The sequence below is a fragment of the Trichosurus vulpecula genome, chromosome 2 (assembly GCF_011100635.1).
Source record: "Trichosurus vulpecula isolate mTriVul1 chromosome 2, mTriVul1.pri, whole genome shotgun sequence".
Lineage (NCBI taxonomy): Eukaryota > Metazoa > Chordata > Mammalia > Diprotodontia > Phalangeridae > Trichosurus > Trichosurus vulpecula.
This window is the reverse complement of record NC_050574.1, coordinates 120,824,887-120,849,755: the sequence shown is the minus strand read 5'-3', so window position 1 is coordinate 120,849,755 and position 24,869 is coordinate 120,824,887. Positions and strand designations below refer to the sequence as shown.

The 24,869-nt window shown below is 38.3% G+C and overlaps 1 protein-coding gene across 1 annotated transcript in view; it reads left to right on the top strand.

Annotated features, from left to right (window-relative positions):
- The window catches only part of UVRAG (UV radiation resistance associated), a 416,256-nt gene that overhangs the window by 304,550 nt on the left and 86,837 nt on the right, over positions 1-24,869 (top strand). Inside the window, exon 13 of the mRNA XM_036745375.1 lies at positions 6,102-6,180. Within this exon, the coding sequence (XP_036601270.1) occupies positions 6,102-6,180 (79 nt within the window). The remainder of the gene's footprint in view (positions 1-6,101; positions 6,181-24,869) is intronic.

Sequence of the window (24,869 nt, the reverse complement as noted above, 5' to 3'; positions counted from 1 at the left end):
TTGTGCTATTTTTCAAGCATAGAACAAGAAAACATTTATTTGTAAAGATTGTGTAAAAATAAAATTAGAACATATCAAAATCACATAATAATTCGTGCTACAATAAATATTTTCATAATGCAGCCTTGTAAATTGCAACTTTATAGGAACTATAACACTTGTATAATTCAACATTTTAAATGAATTCATCGTTAAAGGCAGCTGCTTTTTGTTTTACATCAGAATCTTAAATTTCAATTTTTTTTAATCTTGACAATATCTTGTTTAATTGAAAACTAAGAAAAATAACCAGATTTTTAAAAATTACCAAATATATGTAGGTTATTTATCCATTATTAAAGAATAATTACAATTAGATAACATTTTATAATAAAATAAAATTATGGCTCTAATTCTCAAATTGCAATTTTATTCCTAAAAAGATGTTTTTAAAAAGTAATTGATTTAAGAAAATTGTTATTGTACATAATTAAATGAGATCGCACTGTCATACTATCAAAACTTAAAAGCAGATTTCATATACAGTTGAGAAATACTTGAAATTACTCAGTTCATAGCACAAGTTAATAAGCAGTTATTTGGATCTGTAAGTGAATGGAAAGTTAGATATAAATGTACATAATACATAATAAACATAGTACATAATAAATATACACATATACATATGTAATTAGGAATTACTTTAAAGTATGACTGTTCTATTATAAATACATAATTAGTAATTCTGTACATGATTAGAGTTTGTAGCAGTCAACCGACAGTTTTGCCTATCATTATTTTCTTGGTGATTCACTGATTTTCTAATGGTTGTCAAAAACAATTACCAAGTATAATCCACCTCCCCCCCAAAAAAGACAAAATCATATGTAAAATCATGCCTAGAATGCCTTCTGGATGACAGAAACTTGTACTAGCATCTCCCTCCTCCTTGCTGGTCCTCCATATACTCCAAAGAGGGAAAGGACCTATATATCTAAAAATAGTCAAAGAAGCCCTTTTTCCCGGAGTGAAGAACTATAAACTAAGAGTGTACCCATCATTTGGAGAATGACTGAACAAATTATATTTTATAAAGATGATAGACTGTTATTGTACTGTCAAAAATGTCAAAAGGGAGAAATTCATAGAATCCTGGGAAGACATAAAATGATGCATAGTGAAGAGAGAAGAACCAGGAAAACAATTCATCCAGTAATGATAAAATTATAAAGAAATTATAAAGAAAATTATAAAGAATTATAATTATAGATTATAAAGAATGTATAAATTATAAAGAAAATTATAAAGAAAAACAACTAAAACAAAAGCGATGGAGCATTTTAGCACTACTTGACAGAAGTAGAGGATGCAAAAACCTTTAAAAATTCAAATATGTTTTATTTTCACTTCTGAATTCAATCTCGGCATCTTTCCCTCCCCTACTCATTGAGAAGGCTAGAAAAAGAAAACCCATTCAAAATCAGTATAGTGAGGCAAAACAAAATCCTACATTAGTCATATTGAAAGAAATAGGAAGGAAGGAAGAAGGAAGGGAGAGAGTGAGAAAATATGCTTCACTCTTCACCTGAGGGTATTAGCTCTCTATCTGGAGTTAGATTTATGTTTCCTAATGAGTCTTTTGGAAGTGTGGTTAGTCATTGTATTGCTCAGAATTACTAAGTCTTCGATATTATTGTTATTAAATAAATTGTACTCCTGGTTCTGCTCACTTCACTTTGCATTAGTTCATATAAGTCTTCCCAGATTTTTTGGAGACTGTCCCCTTTGTTATTCCTCCAGCAAAGTATTATTCCATCATATTCATATACCATAACATGTTCAGCTATTCCCCAATTGATACACATTCCCTCAGGTTCCAAATTTTTGCCACCACAAAAAGAACTGCTATAAATATTTGTGTACATATGGGTCCTTTTCTTCTTTCTTTGATCTATTTAGGGGTATAGTCCTAGTAGGGGTATCACTGAGTTAAAGGGTATACACCAGGGGTGGGGCACCACAGGTTCCCCATATGAACTGTTTAATAGCTTTTTGGGCATGCTTCCAAATTGCTTTGCAGAATGCACCAACAGTGCATTAAAATTCCTCTTATTTTCCATTTTTTTAATTAGAATGCCTATTATTTTCCATCATCCAGTCTGATGGGCATGATTTGGTACCTCAGAGTTATTTTAATTTGCATTTCTGTAATTACTAGTGATTTAGAATATTTTTTGATAGCTTTGCTTTCTTACTCTAAAAACTGCCGGTTCATATCCTTTGACCATTTAATAATACTGCTACTCTTGCTGTTGCTGCTAACTAACATTTATATAGTGCTCACTATATGCCAGGCAGTGTGCTAAATGCTTTATAGTTATTATCTCATTTGAGTCTCACAACAGCTAGGTGGTAGAGGGCATTATCCCCATCTTACAGTTGAGAAAACTGAGTCAAACAGAGGTTCAGTGATTTGCCCAGGGTCACAAAGCTAGTAAGTGTCTGAGGACAGATTTTAAGTCAGGTCTTCCTGACTCCAGGAAAAGTGCTCTATCCACTGAGCTTCCTAGCTACCAGCATATCCAGGCTATCCCTGCTGTGACAGATTTTCAGGAGGGAATAGGCAAGAGTTGCAGAATGGACATATAGATTGGTTGAGGTCTGCATCCTTGGAGAGAATGCCCAAATTGATGAGCTCACAGACTCATTTGAATATTTGAGAGAGTAATTTATTAGATGAAAGGGAGGGTAGTGGGGTGGATATTTTCCTAACAGGGAACATTTTGAACAAAGACAGGCAAGCAGTCAGTCAGCAGTCATTGATTATATGCTTATTATGTGCCAGGTACTGCTGAGAGTTAGTCCATGTTTCTAATATGGGAGATGGACATTTAAAAACTATTTGATATGAGGAATTTTTTAAATTGTGCTTTGTAAGCTTCCATCTTTATTAATAGAAAACATAACTCTCTTAGCAATTTACTGAAATACTATCCTAAAATGAGCTGTTTTTTGCATGTTAAGGGCAGTTTTATGGTCATGCTTAAATGACCATTATACTGTTAATTGTAACTTTATCCTTCATAATCTAAATTCAGTGATAGTTTGGCTAATGTAACTTTCCATCTATATTGAAATAAAATCCCTTTGATTTGTATCTTATGTCCTGATAGTGATAGTTTTGGGCTTTAAAGTGGATTTTATTTTCCTGGATCGCTTAAAAGATCTATAAATCTCTGTAGTTTTCTAAGGTAAGATAAATGTGTAGTAGTTACAAGATATTATACTGTTCAACTTGAGGTGACCCATTAAGGATTTGAAAGTAGTATAAAATTTGAAGTCTGTCTTAATATTCGATCTGCCTTAACCCTGCCTTATGTGAACTATTTAAGGCTAATCACTCTTTAAAATTCTGTTTTAATGTCACAAATATGCCTTGTATCTACATTTCTATAAAGAAATCCCTATTAAGTCAAAATAAAGTAGACATTGTGTAATCCATTTTTAAGGAATGTAGATGAATGGATGCTTATCTCAATTTACTCTTCTGACATATGAAACTACTTCCATATTTATGACCTGAAAATGGAGATAGACCTGAGTTTCCACTGGATTTGGAGTGCTGTGCAGATGGCATACATGTGATAGCTCACCAAGTTAACAGCCTCAGAGTGCAGAGGTTTATGGATCTAGTCAATTGTTCTAAAGTGCCCTCTTTCCCATGCTTCAGCTATTAGGTAGTTTCTTTGTAGGCTAGAATGTGTACTGTTCCCAGATAATCTTCAGTCCCTGGTATGGCTTATTATTATTTCCTTTTGGATACATTTTCCCAACTCTCTCATGCCTACAGTTATTGTTTGAAACATGTGTCCTGCCTTAATTTTTACTGCATCTAGTTCTGCATCTTCTTGTGGGGGGTCTTAAGCATTTGCATTTTTTTGACATAGGATAAATGCATGTCATGGCTTTGCTCACTTATCAGTGCTTACCATTTTGTAATACCTGCCTCACAGCGTGTCCTTTTTGAAATTGTATTATTCGTCACTCTTTCTAGAGCCTAAGTCAAAACAAAAACAAATAGACTCTTTTCCCTCTCTTCTAATTTTATTAGAAATCAGTATCTTACAGGCTTTATGGCACATGTCTTTCTCTAGCCATTTAGAGTAATCGAATGTTTGATTGAAAACAATAATTATCATCTTTGTGAGATTGCTTTCTACCTAAGGGTCATGTTCCTTTACAGAATCAGCAAGATAAAGCATTAATCATTTAGCATAATTCTCCTTCTCAACCCTGTATGAGTTATCTTTGATCTGTTTATGTAGAAAAGTTTCTTTAAAGAGACTTAAACTGGCATTTAGATTTGGTCCTGAGTGAGAAATTGAACAGAAGTTCAATTGTGAAGGTTAGACTGTAGTCACAGGAAATTTTAGTTGAAAGGGGCTTCAGGGAGCAAGGCATCTAGTACAACCAACACAACTCATATCTCAGTGGGGATAGAACATTTCTAACAAGTGGTTGTCCAATTTCTGTTTGAAGACATTTAGTGAAGAGCAACTGGCCTGTTTTCCTGTTGGGTAGTCATGATTATTGAGATGTTCTTTTTTTTTCCCCTTTCCCCTATACCAAGCCCACATGCCTCTGAAACTGTCCCCATTGTTCCTAGTTCTGCTCTCTGGATCCAAGGAGAGCAAGTTTAATCCATTTGCTTTATGACAACTCTTCAAATACTTGAACATAACTTTAGTGTCCCCTTATATCTTTTTTTCCTCAGAGGCCATTATTCTTACCTTTACCTAAATGGCGATCTTCTGTATGATGGCCCTGACAAATGATCATCTAAGAACCTGTTATCTCCCATGGCATCCCATGCTACTTTGGGACATTTCTAATGGCCTAAGATTTTTTCCCCCTTACATCAAGCCTAAATCTGCCTCTGTAACTTTTAATCTCCAGATCCAAGAAAATCAAATCTATTTTTTCTCCAAGAGCTATATCCTGCTAATGTTCCACCTCACCCCGGGACTGTGACTTGGAACCACATATGCTCAATGCAACAGAGTCCTGCTCCCAGTTCCAGAAAAGGGTTGCCTGTAATCTCCTGCTCACCAATTGCCCGACCCCTTTAGCATCTGTGGGCTGAGGGTTCTGGGAGTCACCACAGACGATTCGGTTATTCCCAAGGCCTGCTGCTAGCTTGCTGGGGTGTGTCCTGCATTTGTGCCTGCGCTAGACTGCAGTCCACTCTCACCACAGTGGTACATAACTTATCACCTGCTTCGTGCATGCAACTTCCATCTCCTACATACACTGTCTCCTGCCTAACCTTCAGCTTTCAGAGGAAGAGGAGAAACAGAGGCTTTCCACTTGACTGTTTGTCTTCCACTTTGCATTGCACATGTCTCTTGCCCGATCTCCAGGTTCTTCTGTGAAAAGTAGAGGCACCTTCTACGTAACGATTAATGTATTAACTCTATGTCATTCCTTATACATCCCAGTGATTCTGAACTCCCATAGGTCATCATCCAGACCTCATCTTTCTGCCTTTTCTTATTCACATCCCCCTCAATTATTTCAGTCCAAATCCCAACCGACCCACCCATTCCACTGTGCCTTCTGGAATACCTGTTCCATAGGCAACAAACTTGCCTTCATCTTAAATATTTTCCTCTCCTGTTCCTTCCATCTTCTGGCAGTCATTAAGACCTGGCTCCCTTCTGATGACACAGCCTTTTGGTTCACCCTTTCCAGCGTTGGCTGCACTTCCATTCATTCTCCTCTGCTCACTGCTTGAGGCAGTGGAATTGGAATACTCCTTGCTCCCCATTGCCACTCAAGGTTCTCTACTTTGCTCTTGAGCCTGGGGGGGTTGTGGATTACTTTCATAAGTATTGTATTTTAGCTCTCTGTTGGCATGAAGAGCTACGTGGTTTCCCTACAGGAAAGTTGCTATTGTTCTTGTATGATGACATCGTGATGATGTCACGTCGACACACCATTATTTTTACAAATAATTAGTCCAGTTCTTCAGATGTTAATGTCATATCCAGGAAATGTGTTATCTATAATTTGGCAGTTGTCCTTTCTGTTTTCTAAAATGTTGCTACTTTCACTTTTCCTAGGTTTCCACTGTATCCCAAAGGAGGAGAGAAGTTGCAGTTTGATTATGGTGTCTATCTTCTAAATAAAAATATAGCACAGGTAAGCAATTTGTTGCTTTTCTCCCTCTCCCTCCTCGCTGCCGCCCAGCTTACCCCTACTATCCCTTCATTGGCTGGCATAATTTTTTCTCTTTTAGAGAGATTTAGAGACCTTTTATTTGATCAGCTAATGTGACAACCATAAGTTATTTTAATGATGCACTCTTAGTCAAATACTTACCCTGTGTCATTCTAATGATTCTAGAGAAGCAAAAGGTAGAAATGTGTATCAGTTCCTACAAAGGAAGTGCCTTTGGTTTTCACCCACTGGAAGAATAACATTTTTACAGCTCTTTGCTTTTATATTCTACTGCTGCTAACAGATTTCCTGTTGTACCTCTTTTACTATCTGGTCCCTTCAGGATTTTTACTCTATTCAGCAAGATGTTTGTAGAGGAAAGGTCTTATACATTTGACATGTCTCTACATACTATTTTTATCTTCAGGGGGCAAGATAAAAATACCATGTGTAACAAAATAGATAGTCCTTCTAGCATGACAGATCTTTACATATCCCCAGACTCCACGCCATTTGGTATGTTACTTAAAAACATCATGGAAAAAGTGTATTATGTGTCCTGGTAGGGGAAAGGACCATTTTTCTGAAAAGTGTGTATGTGTGTAATTCACATGCAGCATTTTTGAGTGTACTTCAGTGTGTGTGAAGACATCCCATACCTTTCCCAGCTATATGAAAAACTAGCTTCCCAGCCTCATTGCTTCATTTTTATACTGGGATATTCTTCAAATTAGAATATCACATTCAGTGGGATCCAAGTTTTGGCTATAATTTAAATGCATTATTGACTGAAGCTTCAAGCTTTTCTGTTTATAGAAGCAATGAAGTTTGTGTTGACTTTTTTTTTTAATGAGACCCTGTCTTTTGTCTGAACAAGTAGAAAGACTCACTCAATAATTGCCTTATTCATGCTTGATGGATACAGTATTATTTCTCCGTGTTGGTATCATCTCTTCTTTTCTTCCTCTTGACCAACCTCAGCCTGATATCTTTTATATTAGAGTTATATAAAGACTTGGCAATGTAAGACAATGGAAAAAGCCCTAGTCAGTAGGCCTGGGCTTTCTATCAAGGATAACTGGTCGTTCTGGTAGGTCCAACAAAAATGGGTAGGATAGCGAGGTGGCATAGTGGAAAGAGAGCTGAACCTACCTGCCAAGGAGACCTGTGTTTAAATCCTGTCTTGGGCACTTATAGGTATGTAATTCTGAGTGGGTATTTGGTTTCTCTGAGCCTCAGTTTTCTTATTCATAAAATGGGGGTGATAATAGCATCTACCCTCCAAATTGACAACCCAACTCTGACAGTAACTATGTAGTTTTAGTTTCCCCATCTATGAATAATTAATCATTGGAAAGGATTAGAGTTTATCACTAAACAAAGTTTTAGTTTCATTCAGTGTGGAAAAACCTTCAGTGTCAAGTCAAAATACATCTTAAAAATATTTTTTAATTATTGTACTTTATACTCCTAAAAACTGCGACATTCAAAATCAGTCTCATACCTATTGTCCCTTTGGTGAGCAACAGACAGTGACAGTGCTTAACTCTACACATGACTGGATGACCCTTGGAATGGGAACACACTTTCAGTGATCTCAAGCTGCTCCTTGCTATCAGTGCCCATCTCTTCAATTCCATTATTCTCCTGGTGATATTAAATATGAATTATAGAACATCAGAAGTTCTAGAAGAATCACAGTTAAGCGATTCCCTGGATCCCAAAGGGAAAGATTAATGATGAACAGATAAGTAGTCCAAAACTGTTAAGTTTAGACTCACTAATGACTCTTCAAATCCTAGCATAGTTCCATACACATTAATAGATACTTAATAAGTGCTCATTGAGCTGTAGGAGGAAAAAAAGGAAGACATTATTGGTAATTTGGAGAGACTGATTTAGGTGAGAGATGAGGTCACAAACCAAATTGTAAGGGATTTAAAAGTGAATGATTGGAAAGGAAATAGAGGCAAAAACAAGACAGCACTTGTTGCCCTTGTTATTACTAATGACGTACTACAGCCTACTTACCTGTCCACCATTTCCCATTGCCTTTTAGGTCACTTACAAACATGATTCTTCTGAGATTATGGTGTTTCACAATTCAGCCATTTAACATTACCAGGAAAATAATAGAATTAAAAAAGATGGGGGTTTTTGCAGCAAAGAGCAGCTTGGGATCACTGAAAGTGCTTTCTGATTCCAAGTGCCAGCTTGTTCACATGAGTAATCTACATGTAGGCTTCTTAAGGATTGTCACTGACTATTGCCACCTGGGAGTAGTCAATATTGGGCTGGTTTTGATTATTAGCTCTTTTCAGTAGTGGAGAAAATATATGTTAAAAAGATAAAAATTTATTTTGATTTACACTGAAATTTTTACCACCATAAACTAAAACTGCTTGGCTTAACTCTTAAGTGATACCTTCATGTTAGAGTGTACTTTCTGTATGATGCTTTCCAAAAGAAAAGTAATTGACTCATAGAGAGAGGAGTAGCAACTGGCCTATGGGTTTTTGTGATGAATCCTCATAAGATGAATCAGGAACCATGAATCTGTGGAGACATTTTACCCGATTTTATTTGTTACTGAATTAGGGTAACCTGAGGTAGCTCATATAAAAGGTATTAGGAGAATAGGTATATCAAAGATTGTCAAATATAAATTTCTGATTCTAGAAAGAAAATTTATTTAATTCACCAAATATTAAGTGCCTGCTGTAGGTAGAACACTACACTAGGAATGGGATAGAGAGAGGTGAGAGTATAGCTTCCCTTATGGAGCATACAGTGTAATGAGGAGATAAGATATGGATACAGATAACTGTAATGCACACTATTGTGTGAGTATATTACAAAAGCACAGACAGAGCTGTGTGAGATCTGAAGAATAAAGTCAAGTAGGGAGAGATCAGTGAAGAGCTTCCCTAGAAAAGGTAGAATCTTAGGGCTTGTGTGTTCTTGTGTATTTCAGTTGCCAGTTTCAGTGTTCTTATTGATGTGGACACATTAGATAAATGGCCAAAATCAAATAAGTTGTAACACTGTAACACAGATGCAAAAATCAGTTTCCAGGTTAGAGTGCTCATCGTTTTCATTTTGTGTGAGAATGATCCTTGGTTCAGAATTCGGAGAGAACATACTTTTGATGCTTAAAATGGACTTTATAACTTTGGGTCCACAATGAAATTGTAAAGCCTAAAAGTAACAAATATGGGGGAAATTGGGTATAGGGATAATTGATTTAAAAACACCTGTAAGTAAATGATATAATAAGTACAAACCAGAAGTGTAACATAATTGTAGACTATTTGTAGTAGTGAGAAATCATATTTTTAGGTGCATAATGTATTTATGAAGAAGAGTTGTTAGTAGAAGCAATACACACACACACACACACACACACACACACACACACACACACACACAGAATAAGAAGACCTGGGTTCCAATTTTGACAAATTCTCCTTATAAGCGCTTTGATTTTATGAAAGTCACATAATTTTTCTGAACCTCAGTTTCCTCATCTACAAAATATAAATAATAAATGTACTACCTACTTCACAGAATTGTTGTGATAAAAATGCTTAGTAAGCTATAAGGTGTTATGTAAATGTAAGCGGTCCAGTTCAGTAGCACAGTGGGTAGAGTTCTGGGCTTGGAGTCAGGAAGACTCATCGCGGTGAGTTCAGATCTGGGCCTGAGACACTTACTAGCTGTGTGACCCTGAACAAAGCCCCTTACCCTGTTTGTCTTAGTTTTCGCATCAGGAACTGGCAAACCACTCTAGCATCTTTGCCAAGAAAACCCCTGATGGGATCACGAAGAGTCAGACATTTTGAAAGCATCAGCAGCTCCGACAAGGTGCTTTAGTCCTTTCATTCCCACTGCTTAACTTATCTGTCCATAAAATATTAGTCTGGTCTGGAGCTCCTTCATTATTTTTTTAGAAAAAATCTAGAGTCAATTGCTTACTTGTCCAAGTCGTTATAAAATGTTAAAACTGAAAGAGACTTCAAAGATGAGTCCAGTTTCTTCATTTTTCAGATGAAGAGATAGAGACCCATAAACATGCAAGTTGCCAAAGGTCACAGAACTATTATATGGAAAAGCCAGGATTCAAATCTATACCTTGTGACTCCATGTCCAACATTCTTAATATGAAAAATCCTGATGGGAACCACTTTATGAAGGGTCTTATATTATCATGCTAAGGTAAAGCAGCATGATGTAACTGATAGAGCGTTGTACTTAGAGTCAGTGGACCTGAGTTCAGCTAACAGCTCTGCCACGTACTAGCCAGGTGACCTTATGTAAATCACTTGGTCTCTGCTTTAGTTTCTTCATTTGTATAATGGGACTAATAAGAGACAAAGCCCTCAGCTGGGGGGGGGGATGGGGAGGAAGAGACAAGAGGAGGGATGAAAAACACTGAATTCACGTCTGTGGGACTTAAGATGGGGAATCAATTAGGGAATCCATCAGTGAGGGACAAGTTGAAGTTGGATGACATGCTTTTATAATGAACTCATCATCGAGATTGTGAGACTTCAGATAGGGTAGTCAAAATAGCAAAAGAATTAGAAGAAGTACAAACTAGCTTACCTACCAAATCTCCTCCAGATCCAGAAATCCACCACCACCACCCCCCAAAAAAATCCTTTATCAGCCTAGGGAGAACTTGGGGAGATAGACAAAGAGGTCTTCAGCTACTTTGGATGGGATCTAAGAATGCCCATGGAGTGTTCCAGAGGCCAGGTGCTGAAAGAGAGCCTAGAGTGGGTACCACAATAGGATCCTAGGAGATCTCTGAACTCGGGCTGCCTGCAGGAATGGGTGCCATCTAGCAGTTGTGTTGCTCACTACCCAGGCCCAAGACACAGAAATAGGGCAGAGAAGAACAGGGGGCTATACTGAGCAAAGAACAAATTCTGGTATCAAACAGTTGCTGTGTAGTTCTGGTTCCAGGAACAGAGTGGGGACTCATTTCTAGCCTATAGAAGCCTGTAATGGAGTTGCTTTGGAATTGCTGAGCCTCCCAGAGGGCTAATAGTGGCTGAGTCCAATAGCAGTGTACTGAGACTCTCAACCAAGGACAGCTTGCAGATCCCCAACCAGGAAGTAAATGAGGAGACCTTACCCTGGATCATGTCACTTTGGGAGCACTGAAAACTTGCAGACCCCCAGCTTGAGCTGTGAAAATAGCAAAAGGACATAAGACGACAGAAGCTCAGGCCAGACATCCCTTTTGAAATGCACAGAGCATAGCAAAAACATAAAGTCAAGTAGGTTGGAAGAATAATCCGAAGGAAAGGGAAGGGAATAAGCATTTATATGGCACCTACTTTATGCTAATATCTCATTTAATCCTCACAACTCTATAAAGTAAGTGCTATAAATCTTCATTTTATATTTGAAGACACTGTGGCAAACAGAGGTTGTTACTTACCTAGAGTCATACACAGCTAGGAAGTGTCTGAGGCCAGATTAGAACTCAGGTCTTCTTGACTTAAGGCCCAGGACTTCATCCACCATGCCATCAGCTGCACAATGACTTAAAATTTAAAAAAAAAGGGGGGGGGTGGGAATCTTGTCATGAAGAGTTATTATGATGATAGGTAAGTTCCAGACACAAATCCAGAACAAGATAATGATTTAAAAACATCTACAAGCAAAACCTCAAAGAAAAAAGGCAGGTTGGATACCAACCAGAATTTCTGGAAAAGTTAAAGCAAGTGTTTTTTTAAAAGCAAAAAAATAATCTTAAACACTAAATGAGAACTGTGGAAGAAAGATTGGAAAAAAAGAATTGACAGTTAGGAAAAAGAGGTATAAAACTTTACCCAAGAAAGCAACTCTCTGAAAATTAAATTGACTAAGCAGAAGCTGATGACTCCATGACAAATCAAGAAATATTCAAAGTCAAATAACTGGGAAAAAAATAGAAGAAAATGTGATATATCTCACAGCATAAACAACTGACCTGGAAAACAGGTCAATAATCATTAGACTACCTGAAAAGTGTGACCAATAAGAAGAGCCTAAACATCATATTTCAAGAAATCTTAGAAAGAAAACTGCCCAGAGCTTTTAGAACTAAGGGGTGAAGTAGAGATTGAAAGAACCAACTGGTCACCTTTTGAAAGAAACCCCCAAGTGAATACTCTTGAGGAATATTATAGCCAAAATCCAGTGCTCCCAGGTCAAAAAAGAAATACTGCAAGCAGCCCAAAAGAAAGAATCCGTGTACCAAGGATCCATAGTCAGTATCACAGAACATTTAGCAGCCACCACTATAGACTTGGAATATGATATTCCAGGACTGTAGAGCCTGGAATATATTCCAGAAGGCAAAAGATTTAGGCTTACAATCATGAATAACTTATCTAGCAATACTGAGTAGAATCCTACAGGGGGAAAAAGACACTGTGAATCTTCCTCTAGTTCTGTTCAGCAGCTCATGAATAGAGTCAGAGAATGTGATTGGTACAATTATTCTAAGGCTGAGGTTTGCCTACTACTGGAAGGAATGTGCAATGAAACGACAAGGAGGCCAAGGGATTGCAGAGCAGAGGACAGTGTAGAATTGAAGTGGTAAATTCTGGTCAAGATTGGAAAGGAAGAGAAAGGAAGTTGGAATATGAATAATTCCTGACAGAATAACGATGTGGTAGAGGAATTAAAGCTCTCAGTGAGAGCAAAGAATAGATTTAGAAGTGCTACATAGGTCAGGATGAGATGAGAAGAGAGATGTAACAGAAATAACAGAGTTTCTAATTAAGGAAATGGAGACTCTTGTGGGTAATTATACCTCCCTTGTCATGAAGCCATCAAAAGGATGGCTGCTATAAAAGGAAAACTTCCTAGCAGTTAAACTGTCCAGAAAGACAGTTTGTCTCATAAGGTAACGAGTTCCCCACCCTATTACTGGAAGTCTTTTGTTTGTTTTGTGTTTTACTTTTTTAATCATATACTGATTTTTTAAAACATTCTTGTATTTTTTTGTTACAAATTCTCTCCTTCCAGTCCCTTTCCCACCCATTGAGAAGACAAGCAATAAGATATTCATTATACATGTAAAGACATGCAGAATATTTCCATATTAGGCATGGTTCAAAACAAAATAAAAGGAAGAAAAGTAATGAAAATAAAATTTTTAAGAAAACAACTTCAGTCTGCCCTCCAGAGTTCATCAGTTCTCTCTCTTGAGGTTGATAACATTTTTCATCATGAGTCTTTTGGAATTTTCATGGATCGTTGTATTGGTCAAAGTAAGCTAAGTCTTTCATAGTTGATTATCATTACAATATTGCTCTTACTGTGTACAGTGTGCTCCTGGTTCTGCTTTATTGCTTCACTCTGCATTAGTTCATGTAAGTCTTCACAGGTTTTTCCTGAAACTATACTTCTTGTCATTTCTTCCAGCACAATAGTACTCCTTCAGAGCCATGTAACACAATTTATTCAGCCATTCCGCAGTTGATAAGTAAATGGATGCCTCAATTTCTGGTTCTTTGTCACCACAAAAAAAGTGCTGCTAAAATTATTTTTATATGTAAGAGTCCTTTTACTTTTTCTTCTATCTCTTTGGGATATACACCTAGTCACCATATTGTTGGGTCAAAGTTTTTAGCCCTTTGGTCATAGACCGGAAATCTTCAAGCAGAGCCTAGAAGATTACTTGTTACAATGTTTTGGAAGGATTCCTGTTAGAGTAGTTTCAACTGAGTGACCATATAAACTCAGCTTATTTGAGTTGGATAAAATCTAAAATACTATCTAGTCTGTCTCGTCTCATTTTACTATACTAAGGCCCAAGGAAGGGAATGGACTTGGTTAAGGTCACATGGCTAGGGACAGAAACAGGATTTCAGGTCTCTTGGCTCCCAAGGGTAGGATTCTAACCTCTGAAGTATATTGCAACTTTGGGATTTTGTTATTTTATAGCTTCATGGAAAATTTGGAACCTAATCAGGATGTTGAAAGAAGGTAAGAATTTGATTAGGAAATGTGAAGTACAGGTACAGGTTCAGGTACAGGTGGGATGAGTGTATATAAAAGGCTAAAACAAGGTGGTGGAGGCCCTTGAATGCCAAGAAACCTTAATGGATTTTTGTATATTTGGGTATTTACCACTTGTGAGTCAAGCCCCTCCATGAAGCACTAAAATCAAAACTAATGAAACCTAATTGGAAAAGAAAGCAAGAGAAACAAAGTCCACATTTTAGCTAACCTGATATGTACAATACTGATTGTGTTGGTCACCATATCCAGTTTTTTGAACTGTGACTGTGAAAGTAACCACAGAAAGGAAATTACTTGATGTAGCCAAACAAAAATCTGACTGGGTTTATAATGTCACTTAAGTTTCTTCTTAGAGGCTTGTGAGCCTTTGACTTTTTTTTCTTTATATAAGCCTGATATAATGAGTGGTGTAATGTAAGAGTTATCTCAAGATGAAGTCATCTGAGTGGAATGTGCCTGTGTCTTAAAAACCTGATAAACATCACTCCATGGTATTTAGGAGATTAAAAGAGACTTAGACATGTAAATGTTACTTTCCCATTATTATAACCAAGGAAGCTCGTGGCCCAGCTATCCAAACAGCTGTGCTTCAGACAAAGCTAACAATTTGACTGGGGAGTGTTGGCTATTCCTTTTAAACTAACTCCATAATCTCCCAAACTGACCTTTTTACAGAAAATAATAGAGCCATCTCCAAGGCACATTTATGTTATCCTTTGCTCCTGATTTGAATTCATCAGTTTATTTTATGGGAATTCTATTCTGGCATTGGTCAGTCCGTAAGCCTCTATTAAGCACCTGTTATGTGATAGGTACTTTGCTAAGTGCTGAGGATACAAAGAAAGATAAAGACAATCCTCGATACAGAGGAGCTCCCACTCTCACTTTAGACAACATACAAACAACTATATACAAAGAAACCTACATACGGGATAAATGGGAAATAATCAATAGAGGGAAGCACTAGAATTAAGAGGGATCCAGAAGAGCTTTCTGTAGAAAGTGAGATTTTAGCTGGAACTTGAAGGAGGCCAAGTGGTAGAAATGGGGAGGGAAGACATCCTAGGTGTGTGTGCCAGCCCATGAAAATGATTTGAAATTGGAGGACAGAATGTTGTATTGAAGAACAGAAGATTAGTATTACTAGATGACAGAATACATGGGAAGGTATAAGGTCTAAAAACACTGGGAAGGTAGGAGAAATAAGTTATAAAAGTCTTTGAATACCCAACAGAAGATTTTTATATTTGATCCTGGAGGTAATAGGGAGCCACTGGAGATTAGACTTGTGCTTTAGAAGATCACTTTGACCGCAGAGTGGAGGATGGAGAGAACTGGGGAGAGACTTGTGTCAGATCAACCACTACACTATGAAAGTAGCCTATGCACGAGGAAATGAGGGCTTGTACCAGGCCGGTGGCAGTGTCAGAGTAGAGGAAAGAGCATGTTGAAGAGATGTTTGAAGGTAAAATTGACAGTCCTTGGCAGCAGATTGGATATGGGGAGGCATGAGAGTGAGGAGTAAATGAAGACACCTAAGTTGTGAGCCTCAGTGTCTGAGAGGGTGGTGGTAACAGCAACACTAACAGGGAAGTTTGAGAGAGGGGAGAGTTTAGGGGAAAATGTAAGTTCACTTTTAGACATGTTGAGTTTAAGATGTCTACAGGGCATCCACTTCAAAATGTCCGGTAGGCAGTTGTTGATGAGAAACTGGAGGTCATTTAATAAAGAGGCTATACCAGTGAAACCCCAGGTCCAGTCTCTGTTCCTAGGTTTACCCCCATGTCAAATTTAATTCACAGTTTAAAGAAAATTATACATAGCAGTTCACAGTTTCACGTACAGTTTTCTCGATTGTTTTTAAATCGAAAGTTTTATGGCTTAAAATTCATAATAAAAAGAAATGTGAAAAAATATGCACAGTACTTTAACAGAGATGGAAGCAAGGGAAAGTAACATGACATAAATCATAGATTTCAGGTGGGAAGATGATTACCTGCACCAGCCCCCTCATTTTATAGATAAAACACCAAGAGACAGGAGGTAATTTGTACAAGAATACACAAGTCGTAAGTGGACACTCTCACAAGTGCACCCTGTCCTTGTCCTATAACAACAGTGTTAGGAACGCTGTGTGAAATTCTGTGACTAAGAAGGATCCAAAATGGTAGAGTATAGGCCAGGACTCAGCTGAATTCTCCCAACATTCCCCTCCAAACAACTTTAAAATAATGCCTCAAATAAATTTTGGAGCAGCAAAGCCCACAGAATATCAAAGGGAGACATTTTTCCAGCCTAATACAACTTAAGAGGTCTGCAGAAGAGGTCTGTAACACAGGGTGGGCACAGACCCAGAGTGTGACAGGAGCACCAACAGTGAGCCTTGGAGGTGGCCTCAACAGCAGCAGCTTTCTGAGCCCAGTGACTGTAAGGGAATCAGACAGCTGGTCATAAAGATTCCATAAGACCCTTTTTTGGTATTGGGTGCAGCTGGTGATGATTAGCAGCTCTATTCCCCATAAGCAATTTTAGGTCAGAGTTCCAGGGAAGAGAGGAACTCTTGTGATTGGTTACAAGGGAGCAGTGGCCCTGGTCATGGTTCTAGGGCAAAGAGGAGTACTAGCACTTGTGACTGTAGGAGATCAGAGGACCTCATCACAGTTCCAGGGCCAAGAAGAGCACTAGTACTTCTGACTGCAGGGGGGCAGGAACCCTTCCTGGGTAAAGATCAGCATGTAGACAGCAGTGACCACACCTCTCCCATGGTAACACCAACTTGAAAGCACCAAAATTTGCAGACCCACAGAATTAGCCCTAAAAACAGCAGCACAAAAAAGCCTGAAGCTTGGCACAGTGCCTTCCCACCCCCGGGTGAGCAGAACCCAACTTTAACATAAAGTTCAAAGTGAAGAAATAGACTGGAAAAATGAGCAAACAATAAAAAAAGAACTTGACCATAAAAAAAAACAATTATAGTGGCAGGAAAGATAAAGACATAAACTTAGAAGAAGACAACAATGTGTGGAAACAACTACAAGAAAAGGGTCAGAGAAAAATGCTAATTGGACCCAAAGCCAGCAAGAATCCCTAGGAGAGTTAGAGAAAGAAATAAAAGTGATAGAGGAAAAATTGGAAAAAGAAATGAGAGTGATGCAAGAAAATGACAAAAAGAGGATTAAACAGCTTGGTAGAAGAGGCACGAAAAAATACTGAAGAAAATAATACCTTAAAAAACAGAATTGGAGAGGAGAACTATAGGAATATAATTATAAAACACTTTTTATGCAAATAAAGTCAGACTTAACTGAAGAAATATTAATTGTTCATGGGTGGACAGAGCCAATGTAATAAAAATAGCAATTCTGCTTATTCAGTGCTATCTCAATTAAACTACTAAAAATTGTTTTATTGGGCTAGAAAAAATAATAATAAAATTTGTTTGAAAGATAAAAGGTCAAAGGAACTAATACATTTTCTTTTTTAAACTTACTATAATGGAAGGTTTTCTGGGAGGGCTTGAGTCAAGGATATAATGAAAAATGTAGGTAATATAAAAACAACAAAAATGATGAAAATGTATTTTTTTTTAAATAAAGGATAGTGTCAATAATGCAAAAGCTCAAAGTAAATAAAGACTCCAAGAAAACCAAGGACAACAAAGGAAGTGTAAGGAAAGACAGATAAGTACTTCAGGTAGGTAGGATGGTGATTAAGAGAAAAAGAAGACAACTGCTGGGTTCTTATTTTTCTCCTGTTTTCTCTGCTAAAGAGAAAGATCTTTGGACTGGAAAGGACAGAACAAAAATAGCTAATAGGGAGTTGATACCCAAGATAATTAAGGAAGTTAGAGAGCACCTAAATATTCTTGATCAATTCAAGTTATCTGCCTCTTACATGCTGAAAAGCTACTGAAAGATGTTTCTATGAGCCACACTCAGCTATATTCGAATGACGGTGGAGAATGGGAGAGGTACTACAGAATCAAGTAAAGTGTCCCAAGTTGTTAGAAATGGGAAGAAAATCTAGAAAAAGAGTCAGTGATCACAAAGAGCCATCGTGACTTCATCAAGAACAGATCATGCCAGTCTAAGCTTGTTTACTTTTTTAACAGGGCTCATGGATTGGTCGGTGAGGGGGATGCCATAGACACACCCTACTGAGATTTTCCAAAACAGTTTGTTAAAGCCGCTGGTGTTGTTATTATGGAGAAGAGTGGAGAGGGGTGGGATAGAAGACAGTGCAGTTAGGTGGATTTGATACTGATTGAATGGCCAGGCTTACAGTTCTTTATTGTCTTAGACAGAGGTTTCCTGGGGAGTGTCCTGGAGTTCTCTGCCCTGTGAGGTTAAATAAGGGAAGATGGATGTATAGCCAAAGGGAGTATTAGAAACCATGTAGTCCAAGCCTCTCATTTTACAGATGAGAAAACTGAGTCGCTGAGTCCAAAATCACACAAATTGGAAATGACAGTGTTCAGTGGTATGGAGTTAATAAATATTAGCTTGATGTTAGCCTCCTTTAAGAGAGGCATAACTTCTAATTCATTTCACAGGCATGTTTTAAACCCTTGCAATATGCCAGGAACTCTGGTGGCTGCTGAGGATACAAAGACAAAAGTGAGAGAAATTTGTATTTTCTTGAAGAAAACTTTATAAATATATATGTAATTTCAGGGTAGGATTGAATAATGCTATCAAACTCAGGGGCCATTAGAAGCAGAGTCCATTAAACTGTACATAAGAATCCCTGCAGGCCACCACATATTGACTTCGAAAGCCACACATTAATATTGTCTATTTATTTTGTTTAATACTTCCCAGTTGCATTTTAGTCTGATTCAGACCATACGCAAGAGTGATGTGGGCCATGGGCCCAGAACATCCCAAAACTGAGAGAGATGAGAATGTCAAGGTGTAAGAGCAAGCAAAGTGGGACTTTTTACTGTTTTCTCTTTTGGAGTGCTTCTCAGTGCCAAGTGCCTTTAATTAAGTCTTGCCTTTGTTTGTAGGAAGGCCCACACCCTTTTTGCTAATTAGGTCATGAGAGGTCAGCACTCTGACCCTGAAGAAGTATATATATAACTCTGAGGTTAGCATTTTGTTTGGGGGCTCACTCATTGGAGCCATTAAGGAGCCTCCCCATTAAACAGCCTCCCCGCTTTGAAAAACCCAGATGTTGATGCTTCTGTTTCTGGTAGCTATGCATGTAATGTCTTGCTCAGACAGCTAGAAGCCATGTCTGTTGATTTATGTTTATTTGCTCTGTTTATATAATTTCTGTTTGTGTTTTCTCTGAAGTTCAGGATGCTGACTTTTTCCTCTGAACTAAGTGAGTGATATATGTATGTTTAATTAAAGCAAGATTGTAAACTCCTTAAAGTTGCTTTCCTTAGAAAAGCAGATCAAAGAACCTGTGCTAGCAGCCCTCCTGTGTGCTGGTGTTATTGGCATTGGCCTTACACCTCCACCGCAGCTGCTACTAACATTGTTGTTACACAAGGAGAAAAGAATGATAGAGAGTGTCAGTGGCTACAGAGAGGTCAAGAGGAATGAAGACTGAAAAAAAGCATTAGGTTTGGCAATTTGGAGATCATTGGTATCTTTAGAGAGAACAGTTTTGATTGAATGATATCAGAAGCCAAATTATAGTTTTAGGAAGAGTGAGAGGAGAGAAGGTGAAAGCACCTATTATAGTCTCCTTTCTCAGTACAGAAAGTTATAAAACTGTGTATGCCCTTTGACCCAGCAGTACCACTATTAGTTCTGCTTTCCAAGGTGATCAAGGACAAAGGAAAAGAACCTATCTGGTCTAAAATATTTATAGCACCTCCCTTTGTGGTGGCAAAAAAAAAATGAAGTTGAGGAGATATATATCAATTGAGGAATGGCTAAACAAGTTGTGGTATATGATTATGATAGAATGCTGTGGTGCCATAAGAAATGATAAGCTCAGTGATCTTAAAAGAACATGAAAACATTTGCATGAAATAAGGAAGAGTGAAATGAGCAGAACCAAGAAAATGTTGTATACAATAACAACAATATTGTTTGAAGAATAATTGTGAGTGATTAAGCTATTCTGAGCATTAAGAATATAAAAAACAGGTAGAAAGGACCTGTGAAAGATGATGTTATCCATCTCCAGAGAAAGATAAGTGGAAGTATGCATAGTATAGTTCTGTATGTCTGTGCTTGAGCATGTGTGTGTGTGTTCATGAAATGGCCTTCTCTAGTGCAAGGTGGGGAGACAAGGAGAGAGAGAGTTTGGAATTTAAAATGTAACAAAAAAATTAAATTGCCAAAACTAACTTTTCTGTAGTAACAGGTCATGTAAATACTTCCCTGATTTGTGTCATTTCTACCATTTCTATTAATTCAGGGTACAGAACTCAAATGTGGTGTTTTACCTCCTACAGAAACAGCATGTTTCAGTGAAAGAAGCACTTAGAGTTGGAACCTGGGCTAAAATCTAGGTTCTTATATTTGAATTGTGAATATTGGCAGGTCACTTCAGCTCTGAGCCTCAGTTTCTTCTCTTGTTAAATAGGAATAATACTTATATTAACTCTACCTACTTGATTAAGTTATTGTTAGAAAAACAGTTTATAAACCAAAAGGTCATCTAAATGTGAAGTGTTATTATAATTTGGGCATGGAGACAGAGAGTGAACCCACCTCCAAAAGAGAAGGGTCTTGCCTCTCCATTGTCATCTTCTTTTGTTTTTTCCAGCCCCACTCTACAATCCATCTTCACCCCCAAAATTACACCAGTTCCTATCTTGAAAATCCCTTAGATATATTGTTTATATTAGGCTTTTTCATTTTGGCGAGACTTGTCTTCAGAAGCAGCAGTATGTGCTTTTAAAACGTGCCTGATTCCACTGGGGCCAAAAATAACAACATCTAGTTTCAAATGGAGGAAGTTGGGAAGAAAGAAAAATAATTAGTAAGTGGCAGCAAAGAGTAACTCTGTTGAGCATTTTGTCATTTGAAGCACAACTTTAACTCTTCAGAGTAAGAGGTGCTTAGAAATCACTGAAATGATTCATTATAGTAGATTCTTGTAATAGACTGTTAATAGCAGCTGAGTGGAGATGGAATTGGGATTAGTTATATTGAATTCACATTTTTCAGACTGAAAAAAGGTGGGGCAGAGCCAAGATGGCAGCTGGAAAGCAGGGACTTGCATGAGCTCCCTCCCAGGTCCCTGCAAAAACCTATAAAAAATGGCTCTGAACAAATTCTAGAGCTGCAGAACCCACAGAATAGCAGAGGGAAGCAGGGCTCCAGCCCAGTACAGCCTAGGTGGTCACTGGCTAAGATCTATCCCACGGAGCTGGGAGCAGAGGGGAGCAGAGCCCAGCATGGGCTGCACCCGGGCCAACCAGACTAGGAGCCAGGTGGAACAGGCCCTAGCACCCTGAATCAGTGAGCTGTGGCAGTTACCAGACTTCTCACCAAAGACAACAGAGAATGTAAGTGGGAAAAACTGCAGGCACTGAGTGAAAGGAGTTCCCAGTTGGGCCATTGCCCCAGGGGCAACGGAGAAGGTGCAGCTCTGAGGACAGAACTACAGCTGCAGTTGCTTCCGGCCCCAGGCCCACCTGGTGGGAAGAATTAAGTGGCGGATCAGAGGAGGAGTGCAGAGGCTGCTTAAGATCTGAGTCCCATCTGAATTGGCAGTTCTTGGGGGAGGAGAAGTGCTGGTGTGGCAGAGCTTGCTGTGTAGAAATAGCTCTGAAAACAACAGCGCAACCACTCAAGCTTGGGACAAAGTACTCTCTACTCTACAAGCAGTCTTGCCCCAACAAAAAACTCAAGGGTCAAGTAGTTGGATGGCAACATGGCCAGGCAGTGAAAATGGACTCAGATTCAGACTCAGACTTTGGAATCTTTCTTTGGTGACAAAGAAGACCAAAACATACAGCCAGAAGAAGTCAACAAAGTCAAAGAGCCTACATCAAAAGCCTCCAAGAAAAACATGAACTGGTCTCAGGCCATGGAAGAGCTCAAAAAGGATTGGAAAAGCAAGTTAGAGAAGTAGAGGAAAAATTGGGAAGAGAAATGAGAGTGATGCAAGAAAACAATGAAAAACAAGTCAATGACTTGCTAAAGGAGACCCAAAAAAATACTGAAGAAAATAACACCTTAAAAATTAGACTAACTCAAATGGCAGAAGAGCTCCAAAAAGCCAATGAGGAGAAGAATGCCTTGAAAGGCAAAATTAGCCATATGGAAAAGGAGGTCCAAAAGACCACTGAAGAAAATAATACCTTGAAAATAAGATTGGAGCAAGTGGAAGCTAGTGACTTTATGAGAAATCAAGATATTACCAAACAGAACCAAAGGAATGAAAAAGTGGAAGACAGTGTGAAATATCTCATTGGAAAAACCACTGATGTGGAGAATAGATCCAGGAGAGATAATTTAAAAATTGTTGGACTACCTGAAAGCCATAATCAGAAAAAGAGCCTAGATATCATCTTTCAAGAAATTATCAAGGAAAACTGCCCTGATAGTCTAGAACAAGAGGGTAAAATAGAAATGGAAAGAATCCACAGATTGCCTCCTCAAATAGATCCCCAAAAGAAAACTCCTAGGAATATTGTCGCCAAATTCCAAAGCTCCCAGATCAAGGAGAAAATAATAATAATGCAAGCAGCCAAAAAGAAACAATTTGAGTGTTGTGGAAACACAATCAGAATAACACAAGATCCAGCAGCTCCTACATTAAGGGATCGAAGGGCTTGGAATATGATATTCTGGAGGTCAATGGAGCTAGGATTAAAACCAAGAATCACCTACCCAGCAAAACTGAGTATCATGCTCCAAGGCAAAATATGGAATTTCAATAAAATAGAGGACTTTCATGCTTTCTCAGTGAAAAGACCAGAGCTGAATAGAAAATTTGACTTTCATAAGAATCAAGAGAAGCATGAAAAGGTAAACAAGAAAAAGAAATCACAAGGGATTTACTAAAGTTGAACTGTTTTGTTTACATTCCTACATGGAAAGATGATGTGTATGATTCATGAGACTTCAGTATTAGGGAACCTGAAGAGAATATGCATGTGTGTGTGTGTGTGTGTGTGTGTGTGTGTGTGTGTGTGTGTGTATAGACAGAGGGCCCAAGGTGAGTTGAATATGAAGGGATGATATCTAAAAAAAATAAAATTAAATTAAGGGATGAGAGAGGAATATATTGATACAGGGAGAAAGGGAGAGATAGAATGGGGTATATTATCTCGCATAAAAGTGGCAAGAAAAAGCAGTTCTGTAGGAAGGGAAGAGGAGGCAGGTGAGGGGGAATGAGTGAATCTTGCTGTCATTGGATTTGACCTGAGGAAGGAATACCATACACACTCAATTGGATATCTTACCCCACAGGAAAGAAGGAGGAAGAAGATAAAAAAGAGGCAATGATAGAAGGGAGGGCAGAAAGGGGGAGGAGGTAATCAAAAGGAAACACTTTTGAAAAGGGACAGGGTCAAGGCAGAAAATTCAATAAAGGGGGATGAGTTAGGAAGGAGCAAAATATAGTTAGTCTTTCATAACATGAGTATTTTGGAAGGGTTTTACGTAATGATATGCATGTGGCCTATGTTGAATTGCTTGCTGTCTTAGGGAGGGTGGGTGGGAAGGGATGAGCGGAGAGAATTTGGAATTCAAAGTTTTAAAAACAGATGTTCAAAAACAAACAAAAAAAATTTTTGCATGCAACTAGGAAATAAGATATACAGGCAATGGGGCGTAGAAATTTATCTTGCCCTACAAGAAAGGAAGGGAAAAGGGGATGGGAGGGGAGTGGGGTGACAGAAAGGAGGGCTGACTGGGGAACAGGGCAACCAGAATATATGCCATCTTGGAGTGGGTGGGAGGGTAGAAATGGGGAGAAAATTTGTAATTCAAACTCTTGTGAAAATCAGTGCTGAAAACTAAATATATTAAGTAAATTAAAGAAAAAAAAAAGAAGAAAGTGTCTTGTCCACTCTAAAAATGACTTGACTCACATCTAGGATTTCTACTGAGTGGACACCATCCATAACTATTCTTGCTTTTGACCTTTTGTTCATTCTTTTCCTTCCACCTTGAATGAGCTCCCCTGGCCTCTCTGCTGTCTTCAAAGCTTATCCTTCCCTTTAGGACCCGCTCAAATCCAATGGAGGGTAGTGCAAGGAGTCCCCAACATGAGTGTCAGAAGACCTAAGACTTGAATTCCTACTATACCCCTAATTACCTGGGTGACCTTGAGCAGGTCACCTTTCAAAATTCCCTCCCCTACCCATTGAGAAGACAAGAAAACTGTTACAAAGATGTGTGTTCATCCAAAACAAATCATGCATTAGCCAGTCCCACCCCCCACCCCACCCCCCCAAAAAAGAAAAGAAAACATGCTCAGTCTATACTCTTGAGTCATCAGGGCTCTCTTGGGAGGTGAGTAGCAGCATGTTTCATCATGAGCACTCTAGAATTGTGGTAGGTCACTGTGTGAATCAGGAGTTCCTTAGTCTTCCAAAGAAATTGTTCTTCTGGTTCTGCTCAGGTCATGCAAGTCTTCTGGGTAAGTCACTCATCCTTTCAGTGCTCTAGGTAACTCCTTAAAGCAGCTGGTTGTATCATAGTGCACAGAGAGCAGGGCCTCAAGCC